This window comes from Salminus brasiliensis, chromosome 9 (assembly GCF_030463535.1).
Source record: "Salminus brasiliensis chromosome 9, fSalBra1.hap2, whole genome shotgun sequence".
In the NCBI taxonomy this organism is placed as follows: Eukaryota; Metazoa; Chordata; class Actinopteri; order Characiformes; family Bryconidae; genus Salminus; species Salminus brasiliensis.
In genome coordinates this window covers 16400868-16414763 of record NC_132886.1, presented here as the reverse complement: position 1 = coordinate 16414763, position 13896 = coordinate 16400868, and the positions used below count along the sequence as shown (strand labels likewise).

The window sequence follows — 13896 nt, the reverse complement described above, 5'->3', positions numbered from 1 at the left end:
CTCCTGTGTACAGCCCCATTCAGGTCTTCCCCCAGATTTTCAATGGGACTCAGGTCTGAGCTTTGGCTGGGCCGTTCTTTTGTTGATTTGGAGGAATGCTTTGGGTCGTTGACATGCTAGTCATTAACTTCAACCTCAGCTTTTTAGTGGAGGTCTGAAGTTTCTGTTCCAAATCGACTGATATTCCCTTCACCTTGACTGAAGCCCCTGTTCCAGCTTTAGAAAAAACAGCCCCAAAGCATAGTACACCACCATGCTTCACTGTTAGTATGGTGTTTTTTTTGGTGATGTGCATTGTTGGCATTGTGTCAAACATGCCTTTTGAAATGATGGCCAAAAGGTTCAACCTTGGTCTCTATCAGACCATAACATGTTTCCCACATACATTTGACTGACTTGATGTGAGTTCTGGCAACATATATTCAGGCTTGGAGGCTTTTTCTTTGTTAGAAAGTCCAAGGTCCAGACATATGAAGGATACAGGAGATTGTTGTCACATGCATTACACAAGCAGTACTTGCTAGAAATTCCTGCAGCTCCCAAAATGTTGCTGTAGGTCTCTTGGCAGCCTCCCAGACCAATTTTCTTCTTGTCTTTTCATCAATTTTTGAGGGACGTCCAGTTCTTGGTAATGTCACTGTTGTGCCAAATGTAATCCACCTCTTGATGACGGTCTTCACTGTGTTCCATGGTATATCTCATGTCCTGACTGACAACTTTCACCAATCAGATCCCTTTGATGTGTCTGTAGGGATTAAGACGTATGTGAACACATTATTTTAGTTTGTTTTTTATGGAATTGTACACACTATGGGTCTTTGTTTTTTTTACATGACAAAAACCTGGCATTTAAACTGGGACGTGTACACTTTATATATATATATATATATATATATATATATATATATATATATATATATATATATATATATATATATGTACAACAGAAACAATATGCTTTGTTTAGGATATTGTGTATTAAAACAATATATATAAATATACATAATATATACAATATATCCAAGTTTCCATTTGGCGTCCCACTTCAGGTTAGTTCATTTTACCTTGTGCCACTGTTCATCAACCCGCTGCCCACCTTTCATCAAAACATCCTGCAGGAGGCACAACATAATAGCACAATATGAACAGCTTCAGCTGTACCATTCTGAAACCACAGTGCTGGTATAGGACTGCCCTTTTACTACCACCTTTTGTCTTCTTGGCAGATTCATTTGTAATGGCTGACACCGGTCCCAGATCAATGCCAAGACAACCTCTGCACAGCAGGAAATAAAAATATGCTGTAAAAATACCCCACCAAAGGTTTCCCATGCCTTATTGCTAACAATCAGGATTGTATAGGCTTAAGTTACGGGAAATGATGAGGCCATTTTAGACCTCACTTACTCAAGTCTTGAGCTTGGATCATGTGGGGTTTCTGTCCTTTTAAAGAAGCTGAACCAAGTTCTTATACGCAGAAAGCTAAATGAACCTATTACCAATCAGCAGTGTTGGAATACATCCTGTAATTAGCATGAAAGCCAAGCAATGAAGTAATGACTGATTTACTTCTTCTGACAAAGGTGAAATTTCTGGTCTGATCTACTCTCAGTTTATGGACTCCCAGATTTTCAATCTATCCATCCATCTTCTTATCCGCTTCTTCCTGGTCAGGGTCACGGTAGGTCCCAAGCCTACCTGAAATTAGTCTGCATAAGGCATAAATGCCTCCTGGACAGGACGCCACTCTATTGCAGGGTACCACACACATGCATTCACTCACACACACAGGGCCAATTTAGCATATCCAATTCACCTAGAATAGTCAATTCAGTCAAGAAACCGGAGCACCTGGAGAAAATGCGAATACTGGGAGAACATACCAAACAGACAGAGTGTTGAACCAACAACTCCAGTGCTCACACACATTACCTGCTGCACACAATATTGAACACATTGTTATTATTAATATTATTATAATATTATAAAAATATCACACTTGCTCAACATCCTGTATAACAAGGGGGGAGGCCAACTGACTCATGTGAGACACACATGTTTGACAGATTAATAACCAATGAGAGATTTAATTTTGTATTTTTCCTAGTACCTCTATGGGAATTTCTAGTGATGCCAAGCTAACATTTACTTTCACACACACCAGAAAGTACAGGAAGTACAGGAAGCAGAACTTCAGAGATCAGACATGTCTTGGCTGCTCAGCTGTATTTTTATTAAATCGCTTATCGTAGTCAAACATATCATAAATACTTATCGTAATTCTGCAGTTTTTCACTTTTTGACATAATATGAATCTGGCAGTTGTTCTTTACATTGCTTTAAAGTTTCATGATGAATAGACCAATAGAAATGGTCTAGAAGTACTTACAAAGTAATCATTTTACATTGACTTCCATTGGAAGTTTGAAAGGGATTTCCCTCTCCTGTAAAGTTGCAATTTTGGAGATACATAGTTTATCAAGGAGTTTTTTTGTGTGCTGACAGTGCAAACCCTATAACTTTATAGTGCTTAGGAACAACTTATTTTGAGTGTGTTATTGCTCTCTGCGTTTACCTCACCCTGCGATGGACTGTGATAGTGCCCAATGATTCTGGATAGGCTCCGGACCCACAGCGACCCTTACCTGGAAGGAGTGCATAAGAAGACGAATGGATGGATGTATCTCCCTTACAACAGTGTGCCCTGACCCCTACAACACACTTAAATGAATTAAACTCCAGTTAGTTTTGTTTTGAGAAGGTAAAAGCTTGTGCTATTCTGAGTTATGATTTATTGTTCCACCTTTTAAGCAGCCTTACAGTCGTGTCTGAAAAGTGTCCACTCAGACATTTGGCTATTCATGCTCTTTTTATGAACAGATTGTGGTATCACACATCCATTGTTGTACTGCACTCAAGAGCAGGACCTTATGATTAGTGCCCCACATCTTGGCAAACAGCCCATATTTCATTTAGATCACATCACCAAGCGCAGTGGGTCCTGCCTCCGGGGCTGTTGGGGCGTCTCGGTAATGGCTTGGAAAACGTCTGCGTCAATAAATCTAGCTCCCCCGCTGGACCACTCCGAAGCCTCACGCTCTCCAAATACATTACTCTCCAGAGAAATGAGATGGAGGCTTGTAGAGATTTCATTTTCAGTTCGCCGGAATCCATTATGGAGAGAAAAGCCTGGCTAGAGTGAGTTTGTGCAACATCCAGCTCCTTCTGGCGCTCCCCATGTCCTCCAGCCCTTTATTCTCTGTCTGTCTGCACTCTCTCTATCTCTCTGATGCTGGACAGCTCCTGGTCTCCTGCTTCCACCTGAAGCGAGGGGATGTGGTTCTGTTTGGCACAGCATGCCTACGTGTCTGTCTAGTGTCTTACAAACGTGGTGTTAAAGTGTCGCAGTTGTTGTCTGGTATTAGTTCAGCATGCCCTGAAGGCATACTTCAGAATTTTTCAACCTAATACCATTGCACCTGAAAAGAACAGTGACAACAACAACAAAACAGTGTCCTCTGAGTGCAAAAGGCCTTCAGTAAGATTTAGCAGACTCTGGAGTAGCGGTGCACTGTTCTACTGTGCAGCAACACCCTGCGTAAATATGACCTTCATTACAAGAAAACCTTTCTTGTGTCCTCGCTACAAAATTCTAAACAAGCCTCTAATGCATTTTGAAAACATGTGTCTGCTGCTGTACAAGGATAACCTCTTACAGGTGGCTCTTTATAAAAACTTTTAAAACGGGTTCTATATACCACCCAAAAAATTATCCTACACAGAACCCTTTCTGCTTAGAGTGCAAATGGACATATTCTTCTTCTTGTAATATAATAGAACATATTATATAGCAGGAGAGTGACACATTCTTTTTTCTTCAGATGTAAAAGTCTATAAACATCTTTTAGAATTTCTGTTGACCTTCTGTTGAGGCGAAACACATCATTATTGTGCAGCTTTTAGGAGCTGACCTTGACTCCATTTACACTGAGCAGAGCCCTTCTTTTCTATTCCAATTCTTTTGTTTGTGCTCATATACAGAGAAGCAAATTGACCCTGTAATAGAAGTCATTGGGCATGTGTCATGCGTTTTTGTTAAACTTGGCAATGGTATTTCTAAATTTCTAAACTGAGAATCTGCAGAATTCATTCATTCTGAGAATTTCCTGCTGTTAATATACTTCACCAGCAAACTGCACAAAATGTACCTGAAGCATCTCTGTTCTTTTCTTATCTAGTTCATTCTTGCCTGTTGTGTTTAAACGCACGATCATAAAAATCAGCCAATAGTATTGTTTTTAGCAAAAACTTATAATGAGGCATTTATTATAACAAATGCATCTTAATACAGCAAAGAACAAATTAAATCAACAAACAAACAAAACAACATCTTTGGCAGATGGCATAATATTAATTAAAAAAATGTAAACAAGACGATGGCATAACACGACAATCAACACTTTGAACAAGAAACTGTAAAGTAAAAAAAACAAACAACAAAAAAGAAATAAACTAAAACAAACAAACCAAATGATTCAAAGTTTTGGCAATGTAATGGCCCACCAGAAGCATCTTGTCTAAGTCTGCATCTTCATCCATGCACAACCGCGTCTTCTCTTATGCTGGGCTGGATTGTACTCTGGCTTAAATAAGTGAGGCCTTGGAAACTCAGGCCTTAGCACCGTACTCGTTAGTCCCGTGCTCCTCCAAACTAGTACCGTACCGCATTCGGTCTCCAATCAAAGGCCTTTATATAGTGCAAAAAAGGCTGGCTGCTGTATGTTACAGTTGATCCTACGAAGGTCATTTTCGAAAAGGTGACTGTGAGACTGTGTTTGGCTTGGGTCCTGGAACAGGTCTGAAATATAAAACACACATAAATAAAAATAATAATGTTGCTTACAATCAATACATAAAAAAACAGTGGTTCAACATAGAAACATGACCACTTGAAGAACAACTAGCTTAAGTGGTTCTTTGCCTGGTTAAATGGTTCTTCGTATACAGAGGCGTGCAGGAGGTTTGGGCACCCCTGGTGTAAATTTGTTATTGTGAATAGTTGAGTTGAGCAGAACAGTGTTTCTCAACCCTGGTCCTGAAGGCTCCCTGCCCTGCACATTTTTGTAGATTCTCAGCTTTAACACAACCACTGCAACTCTGAAAAGATGTGTTAATTAACTGATTGGTTGGCTCAGGAGAAGGGAAAGCAATAAATGTACAGGGCAGGATGCCTCCAGGACCAGAAACAAGTAGGTAGAGAAACACTGGAGGAGAAGATGAACTGATCTCCAAAATCTTTTTTCTTTGAAACATTTGATTTTGTTATTTATTTATTGTTTTTGTTTTGTACAGTTGACTGAAAACACCATACAAAGATTTGGGCAACCTATATGCTCCTAGAAAACTTTTACCAAGGTCTCGGCTTCTTAGCTTCATAGGCCCTGCCCACTTGTACACTTTAAAAAATAAAGGTTTTGGCTATTTGACCTTTAAACTGATAAAGAACCTTTTTGGGGTCTTTTAAATGTTCTTCCCACTCACACATCTATGACAAACATGGCTCATTATGGCACCAAACGTGGTTCTTCCATGGCATGACTCAAATAACCCTTTGCAGCACCTTTATTTTTAAGAATATATGTGGCTATTTTTAAAAACAGACACTTCCTCTATTTTTGAAAATATTTTTGTCCACGCAGAGACAGAAATGCTTACACGAGCATGCTACTCTTGAATTTAGCGACAGTACCTCATAAAGAGAGACATTATAACACAAAGACGGACAAAAACACAGATGTTAAATCCTAGATTACATACTACTCCCTATGTAGTGAACTAAGCAAGTCACAAAATCACAAACTGTAAATCTCATCCTTAAATATCTGTAATAAAACAGTATTTACATTTATTGATGTGCTCAGAATTGGAAATCTAGTGCAAGTTTTGTGTAGACATTGTAGGTTTATGAGATAGCAAGGAGGTATTTAGCTTGAAACATGCATGTGTTGTGATATAAGCGTTTTCATAAAGCTCCATTTTCCATAATGCTGAGTTTTCAAAAATCTCCAAAAAGAACCAGACACGTGTGGGCGAGGCCTTATAGCTATGGCCTGTGATGCAAATTTCAAAGCTTTTGAAATACTCTGACTTCTTAAACCTTGTTCCAACACACAAGACTTCTGTAAGTAACTGCCTAGCACTCGAATCAAATGAGCTAATGCCAAGAAAGCAGGAGAAAGCTATCAGAAGACAATAAAGCGTTTTCAGTTAGCAGACTTCAAAAGACCTTTAGGAAGATTTAGCAGACTCTATAGATTGGTGGTGCACTGTTCTACTGTGCAGCGACACCTGAACAAATTTGACCTTAGTGAAGGAATCATAACAAAAATACCTTTCCTGGGACATCTAATCAAGCTTCATGCATTCTGAAAACCTCTGCACAAGGAAAATCTATAGTAGATGTTTTTTGAAAGAACCTTTTAAAAGGAGTTCTTTATAGCAACAAAATACCCTAAAACCGACCTCATTATCTAGCAAATGTTTAAAAAACACAGACTCTGTCTTATTTCTTTTACAACGGGTTTAAAGGTCTGTGCAAGTCCATTAAAGTCTTTTAGAATTTCTGTTGAGCTTTTTCTTCACAAAGCACTGCAGAGGTGAAGGACGTCATTATCGTGCATCTTTCAGTGACCTTGGCTTCATCTAAATTGAGCAGAGCCCTTTTCCATTCCAGTCCTGTTTGTGCTCATGTACAGAGAGGCAAAATAATAATTGCTTATTGTGTGAACTCACACCCACTGCTACACACACATACAAAGAGCAAGAACAAGATGGACATCCTGCTGAGCTTATCGAAATAAAATCCAGTTTTCACAATGCGTGTCTGATTCTTCTGAGTCACAGTGGCACCAACGGCCGATTGCGGCTGCAGCCTTCCAACGTAATCCATATTTCATATATTGCACAGTGCCAGTGGAAGCACTGCCTCCACTTTCACGTCTTTTCCAGTGCCTTCAATTTGGATGCACATAGGCAGACCTGTTCCTTCATCTGCATAAAAGGGCAGCTTCTATCCAGAGCCTCAGACACCCATGGAGAGATGTAAAAGCAGCCTTATCTAGAAGCTTAAGCTCTATTTGCTATGGCGACTCTGATCTCTAAGGGCTTTGTTGACAATAGAGTGTGGAAAGTTAGAGATCAGCTGATAGGAGGAGGCTAGAATTGAGGTGCTGCTGTTTCTTTTCTCTTTCTCTGGATGCTTTTGTGTCTGCAGATAATGGACAGGCTGACACAGATGTGGAGATTATAATAAAGGTTCACATGCACTCTTTTTTTAAAAGTGTTCAGCGGGTCAGTGGTTGCCGGGTTATCCGTGCCTGTTCAGTGTTATTTTGGTGCAGTGCTGTGAATGAGCTCTGACCACTTCGAAGGTCCTTGACAAATGATAAAAGAAGGACACAGAAATTGTATTTGGAGAGTCCTCCATCTAGGTAAAGTACAGGACACTCATAATAGACTCATGTCATATGCATTATCTGATTATATGTCCAGTGTGTTAGGACTCAGCCAAAGGACTTTCTATGCATGACGTCGGCATAAGATAAATGTCATGTTCATTACTCAGATGCTTAAGGACATGCATTAAGACTGGCAAGCTCGCTAGGGCTTTCTCACCTGAGTGCTTTGAGAGGGGGGACGGCGGTCACCTTGCCTACGGGCTTGGGGCCCAGAGCAGGGGGCATCATCACCAGCAGCCCCCCACTGGAGGATTTGGCTTGGATTCCTCGAGCGGGGCTCACAGGGAGTGGCCTCTGAGGGGGCGTGGGGGAAGGTTTCGGCTGTAGCACGGAAGCCATCTGAAGAGAAAAGGGTAAAAAAGAGCATTTAGGGGTTAAAAGATTAAGATAAGTCTAGCAAAAATAGAGATGGGACAATAAGCATTTTTTTAATCATTGACAAATATTGATATTTTTCATTATTTAAAGCCATAGATGTTTTAGTTACATGTTCATGAAATGTAGGATTGCTTTCACTTGAGCCAAAGGGGGCAACAATGTTTCAAAGCCTTTCACACCAAATCTAATCATGGTTGCTGAAGCTGACCACACACACACACACACACACACACACACAGCACTGCTACAGCTCCTATGTGATTGTGCCTGAACAGAGTAGCAATGACTGAACAGAAAATGTTAACCCTGTTGTTGTTGCTTCCTTTGCAATAAATTCTTAAATGTAAAAAAGTGAAAGTGTGTATAAATGTGCATATATTCTTCTGGTTCAGGCAGTGCATAGGTAATCTACTAGAAAATAATTTTTATTTAATTAAATATTAGTCATTTAATGTATTATACATTATTGTTATTGATGGTATATTGTTTCACATTCATTTGGGATAATTCATTAGTATAGTAAGTATTACATTGATGTTGCAGAGTTCTCAAAAACTCTTGAAACATATGTATCAAATAGGCTCTAAGGGGTTAAGCATTTTAAAAAAAATACTGTTTCTGCATTTTCCCTCTTTCTGTGAGTGAAGGCTTGGATAATGGTTTGATGTGCTCAGAGCTCATGCACAAGAAAGGTAAAGAAAAAAAATCCATCCAACGCATTGATTTAATTTCTGTTGTCTAAAAGTGGTGCCAGGCCTAACAAAAATGCTATAAACTTGCTGTCATTTCGCTGAAGAACATCCATATCCAGTAACTGGAAAAGTTTGTGTGTAAATCACTTGCAGTTACTTTTAGCAGCTACTAATGCCAGATTTATTTATGCTATTTTAGCTATCAACAACATTCAAACAGCTAAACACAGTCACTGATCTGCTTGACCAAATATTGGTCAGAGGTTAATTCTGGAAAAGATTATGTAAAGCTTCTCCAACCTCACAACAATAGCTACAAAAGAATGCATGTGTGAGATAGGTCAAGTGAAATCAGGCTTTAGAAAATGCAGTGTGACACAAACAAATGTATGCTAATACAGCTTTGCATTGAACTAGTTTAACCTACTGAACCCTACATGCATTATTCAGTTATTCAATTATTCTGAATGCTTAAGCTATTGTGAATTTGTATAGTACACCTTTGATTTTGTATCTGTGGTGTCCAACAGAGTTTTATTTTAGGGCCTATAAAATTTATGTTAAGTATGAGGTTAATTATGAGTAAAATGGTTATAAGAGTTAAAATATGTGGGCTTACATACTAGGGTTAAAGGGGTTAAACTGACATACAGTTTTATCAACTTGACAAATGACAATCCTAGGGGGTCAAACATACTGTAAAGATAGCCTTCCCATTACAAAGCAAACTCTTGAGGGAGAAGATGTGTTTTTATAAGCACTGTTTAAGTAAAAGGAATTCAGGTATTGTTTCCCTGCTCTAACACACCTGTCATAAAGGCCTTGACGGTTAGAAGATAAACTAAATATGTTAGAACTGGGAAAAAATACAACTCTGTGGTGTAGGCCCAAGACTGGAGCTGAAAATCTCTAACAGTAAAAAATCTCAGGGCCACTGAAGAAAATTAGCCCCTGGGTGTTTCTATAAAAGCCAAGGTCCTTTCAGTAAACCCAGCTTGAGCAAATAAAAGAGAGGTATGGACTTACTCCTGGGTTACGTGTGGGATTGAGAGGCAGGGGTTTCTTGGGTGGGCTGAGTTTAGGAGTTGTAGGGTTGGACTTGGCTGCCTCCAGAGGTTTGCTGATGGGAGGGGGAGGCCGAGGCACTTTGACATCCCGAAGGTGTGGAGAGGGGGCGGGACGAAGGGGGCGGACAATGTTGACTGGCTGCGTGCCATTAGAGGCAAGGCCTGGTCGGAGTGGGAGAACCTCCTTACTGGTGTGAGGTAGCTAGAGAGATGAGAGATGAGAAAAATACTGAATAATCAGCCATCCTAAAGCATAATAAAGTCTTACAATATTGTAGATACCATTAAATAACACATTGATCCAACAAAATTTCTCCTTCCTACATATGTAGTTCAAGTCTGATGTCTCTAGGCCTTTAGATCAGGCGCCATAATGCTGCAGCTAATATAACAAGTAATGAAAGCTAATACCATTTAATGATCACAGTGATCTGCATCTGGAACCTAAAACAAACTAGAAACAGCCTGCATTGTGTGCTCTGGTGTTGTTGTGTGTGTACCTTGAGATTGGTGTTTTTGTTAGAAGGCCCCACCACTTTCAGATGGAAAGCCGGGTTTAAGTGTCCATTCTTCCCCTTTTCTATGGAGCTCTCATGTCTACTGAAGTAAGACGCCACACACACACACACACACACACACACACACACACACACACAGTTTATGTGACAGGACAAAGATCTTCTGAAGGACATTCAGTTCATTTCACAAGACTATAGAGGAATGTTGGTACATTTTAAATGCATTATTATTTTACTTTTTTTGCGTCCCATTTTCTCAAACACAAAAATTAAACTTTCACTGGTGTGTGAAGGCCAGCAACACAAATGCCTTCCGGCAAATAGAGCATGTTGTCCTTGAAACTCTGAACTAATATTTACTATCAGCAGCATATGTCTTGCCCATTTTAGATAATGCATAAAAGCATATTTCCAGCACTGAAGTGTTTGTTTAGACAACAGGTCCAGTTGCTCTAAGATGCTCCAGTGCACACCTTGATTAACACGTAGACTGCATGTGGATATGATAAAGATCCCATTGGATTGAACTGTTGCCCATGACTTTATTGGGACATACACTCATTGACAAAAGAATAAACCACAAAATAACGCACCAAGAAGGGGTTGCTGGAATCGTATGAAACTTTATATGTGTGAATGAAATGATGATATGACAATAACTGAGCGAAAAGATCATTTTATTCATGAAAACTGAATAACTGAAAGGAGGCTCTAGTACCCAGTTGGGCCAGCTTTAGCTATAGTTGGGCATGGAGGCCTACAGGCACCGTATGCCATCCTTTGGCACATTTGCCCACAGATGTTGCAGCTGGGTCTTGAGATCCTGCACACTCATAGGTTGCCACCTGGGGTTCCAGCTGGTCCCATAAATGCTCGATTAGCAATAAATATGGTGACCGGGCAGGTTAAGAAAAAATTGCTATCAGGAGGAGACATTCCTGGGAAACCCTTGCTGTCTGTGGACGAGCATTATCCTGCTGAAAAATGCCTGTTGGGAGCCCTGCTATGCGAGACAACACATGTGGCTGCAGGATATCTTGCACATATCGCTGAGCTGTCAGCTGTCGCTCCAGACAGTCTCTCCAGATCTTCATAGCAGCAGTTGGGACAGTATGTCGCTTTCACCACATTGCCTCCATACTCGAACCCAACTGCTGTCAGATCCAGATTCCAGTTCCTAGTAGTCCAGGTTTCATGTTCCAACACCACTGCAAACCAAGGCGACGGTGGGTGGCTGTCATGTGGGTGTTTTTTTTTTGTCAATGAGTGTATTTTGGACATATCTTTTGTCTTTTTGTCTTATCGTTTTTTTTTACTGCCACAAAGGTACAGACGATTTCAGACTACTACGTCTTTTAACGTTGCTATTAGAAGTAAGGATCTTTTGTTACACTATTTAATTACATTTACATGATTACTTATTTAATCACGAAGTGAATTACATTTAAAAAGGTGCACGTATTTGTCACTGTACAGTGTACACTGTACAGCGACATGTGTCCTCCGCATTTAACCCATCTGTGGTAGTGAAAGCAATAAATAGATAGATTCAAAGCAATAAAGCTTTGAATCTTGAATCTTGAATCTTTAAAAAGGTGCACGTATTTGTCACTGTACAGTGTACACTGTACAGCGACATGTGTCCTCCGCATTTAACCCATCTGTGGTAGTGAACACACACTCACACACACACACTAGTGAGCTAGGGGCAGTGAGTACACACACACACCCAGAGCGGTGGGCAGCCAACTCCAGCGCCCGGGGAGCAGAGAGGGTAAAGGGCCTTGCTCAAGGGCCCAACAGTGGCAGCTTTATTTTATTTTATTTATATTTCCTTTTGTATCAACAGTACTTTCTGTACTGTCGTAAAGTAAACATGACAAAAATGTAACTGTATGCAGTAAAATAACTTCTTAAGTAAACACTGAATCTACCTTGAAACTTCTAAAAGGTGCAACTTCTAACAGGAATGCACTATGTGTTGCTTCAGCATCATCACATGTATGCATAATTTATGTGCAATAGTCATACTGCAGGATGTGCAATGTCATGCAAGGCAAATTTAATGAAACATGTCATGCTACAACGTCCTTAATAAAAAAGGAAAAATATCCCACAGTTCTCATTTTCCATGACATATCGACCAGAGGTACATTACATCTGCCCAATGTCATTTTCTTTACTCCATTCAAAACACAGAATGCATCATTAATACCATGACATCTGGTGAAATTGTTTTTGCTTTTTTTTCGAAACAGCCAAATATCGCGATGTCATTTTTTTACAATATCGTTCAGCCCTTATTTCTAACACTGATGCCAAACGGTTCTAGTATCTTTCTACTGCATGTTGTCTTCATTTTTTTTTCTGTTCATCCCTAGTTTAGGTCTAAACCCATCCATCTTAAAGAGACAAGGTTGGTTCCACTTGAACCATCCTTCTGTTGCTGTCAAGACTGAACAATCAGGTTTGTAGCATGACTGAGTCTACCACAAATAAAAATAGTGGGTTGATAAAAGTATACCAACAAATCTCTCCCACATTTTCTTGACCAAAATACTTTCGTTTCTGGATTTGTTCTTGAAGGACCACTTTTACTGGCCTACTAGCTGTAATACCTGTTAGCCTTGTTCTTCTCTCTCTGTGACAGCCACTTGTGGTAATAGGAGGTCTTGATCTTGATGCAGTAAAAGGCAATGAGAACAGCAGGTAACAGCACCAGAAAAGCAAACAGCAGGCCAACCACCAGCCCCACCTGACCTGAGTGCACACAGCAAATACAGAGAGACTGAAAGAGACCTTTTAGACAGACATAAATACCTACCACTTTCACTGCGGAGTGCAGACCTCTAAATATTAAAACAACAGTCTGCAAGCAATCACTACACAGAACTGTGACATACTGTATTATAAATTATGGAGAGATTTTCTTATCATCTCATACGAGAGCTTGATATATAGCAATAATGGCAAAGCCATCACCTTGAATTGGGCATAAAAATGAAAAAAAAAATGGAAGGATGGAGATAAACGGTGAAGGTGACATTCTGATAAAAGGTGAGAGAGAGAGAATGAGAGGGAGAGAGAGAACGAAATAGAGAGATGGCAGACTGCATAGCGGGAGAATGAGAGATAAAATCATAGTGATATAAATCTTTCAGTGGTAAGGGAGGAGAAGAAGTGGGGGATAGCTGAAAGAGAGAAGATGAAGCTTACTGTCGTACTGCACCGGCCCACTATCCACACTGCCTCCCAGTCCAGGTTTGTCACAGTAGGGTGGCGCCCAGCCGCGGTTACAGTGGCAATTCCCGTTACTGTTGCACACCTGCATACAAACCAGCACATTACAGTCAGTAAGGACAAATAGAAATCACCTTCAGTCTGATTTTAGCATGCTTTTCACCTGCCCTGTGCTTCTGCTCCCTGTTTTATGGCTTTTTTTCTAACATTTTCTTTATATATTTCATTCAAGTGCCGGTATGGATGGATCCTTCAAGAAATGAGATTCCATTGGGTTACTGTAAATGGATATTGGATTTAGGCAATGGACATTTTTCCACCTTAAAGCCAAATTGCTGCAATCTGCAATATCTAAACATATTGCTTTTATGTTATTGCCATTGTCCTTTGTTGATGTTACACGCTTATGATCTATTCCCTTTCCCTCTAAATGGAATGTTTGATATTCAGAATTCTGTTCATGCCTAATATAAGCCCAGATCCT

The 13896-nt window shown here is 39.9% G+C and overlaps 1 protein-coding gene across 3 annotated transcripts in view; it reads right to left on the bottom strand.

Moving 5' to 3' along the window:
• Positions 1-4342: 4342 nt before the first annotated feature.
• Positions 4343-13896, bottom strand: part of adam19a (ADAM metallopeptidase domain 19a) — a 106064-nt gene continuing 96510 nt past the window's right edge. For 2 of the 3 annotated variants that reach the window (XM_072687590.1, XM_072687591.1), the window contains exons 18-23: positions 13389-13497; positions 12791-12932; positions 10155-10254; positions 9614-9856; positions 7675-7856; positions 4343-4858 (exon numbers count right to left, since the gene is read on the bottom strand). In XM_072687590.1, coding sequence (XP_072543691.1) covers positions 4804-4858; positions 7675-7856; positions 9614-9856; positions 10155-10254; positions 12791-12932; positions 13389-13497 — 831 coding nt within the window. In that variant the 3' untranslated portion in view covers positions 4343-4803. The remainder of the gene's footprint in view (positions 4859-7674; positions 7857-9613; positions 9857-10154; positions 10255-12790; positions 12933-13388; positions 13498-13896) is intronic. The other variant, XM_072687592.1, reaches the window with a different exon arrangement.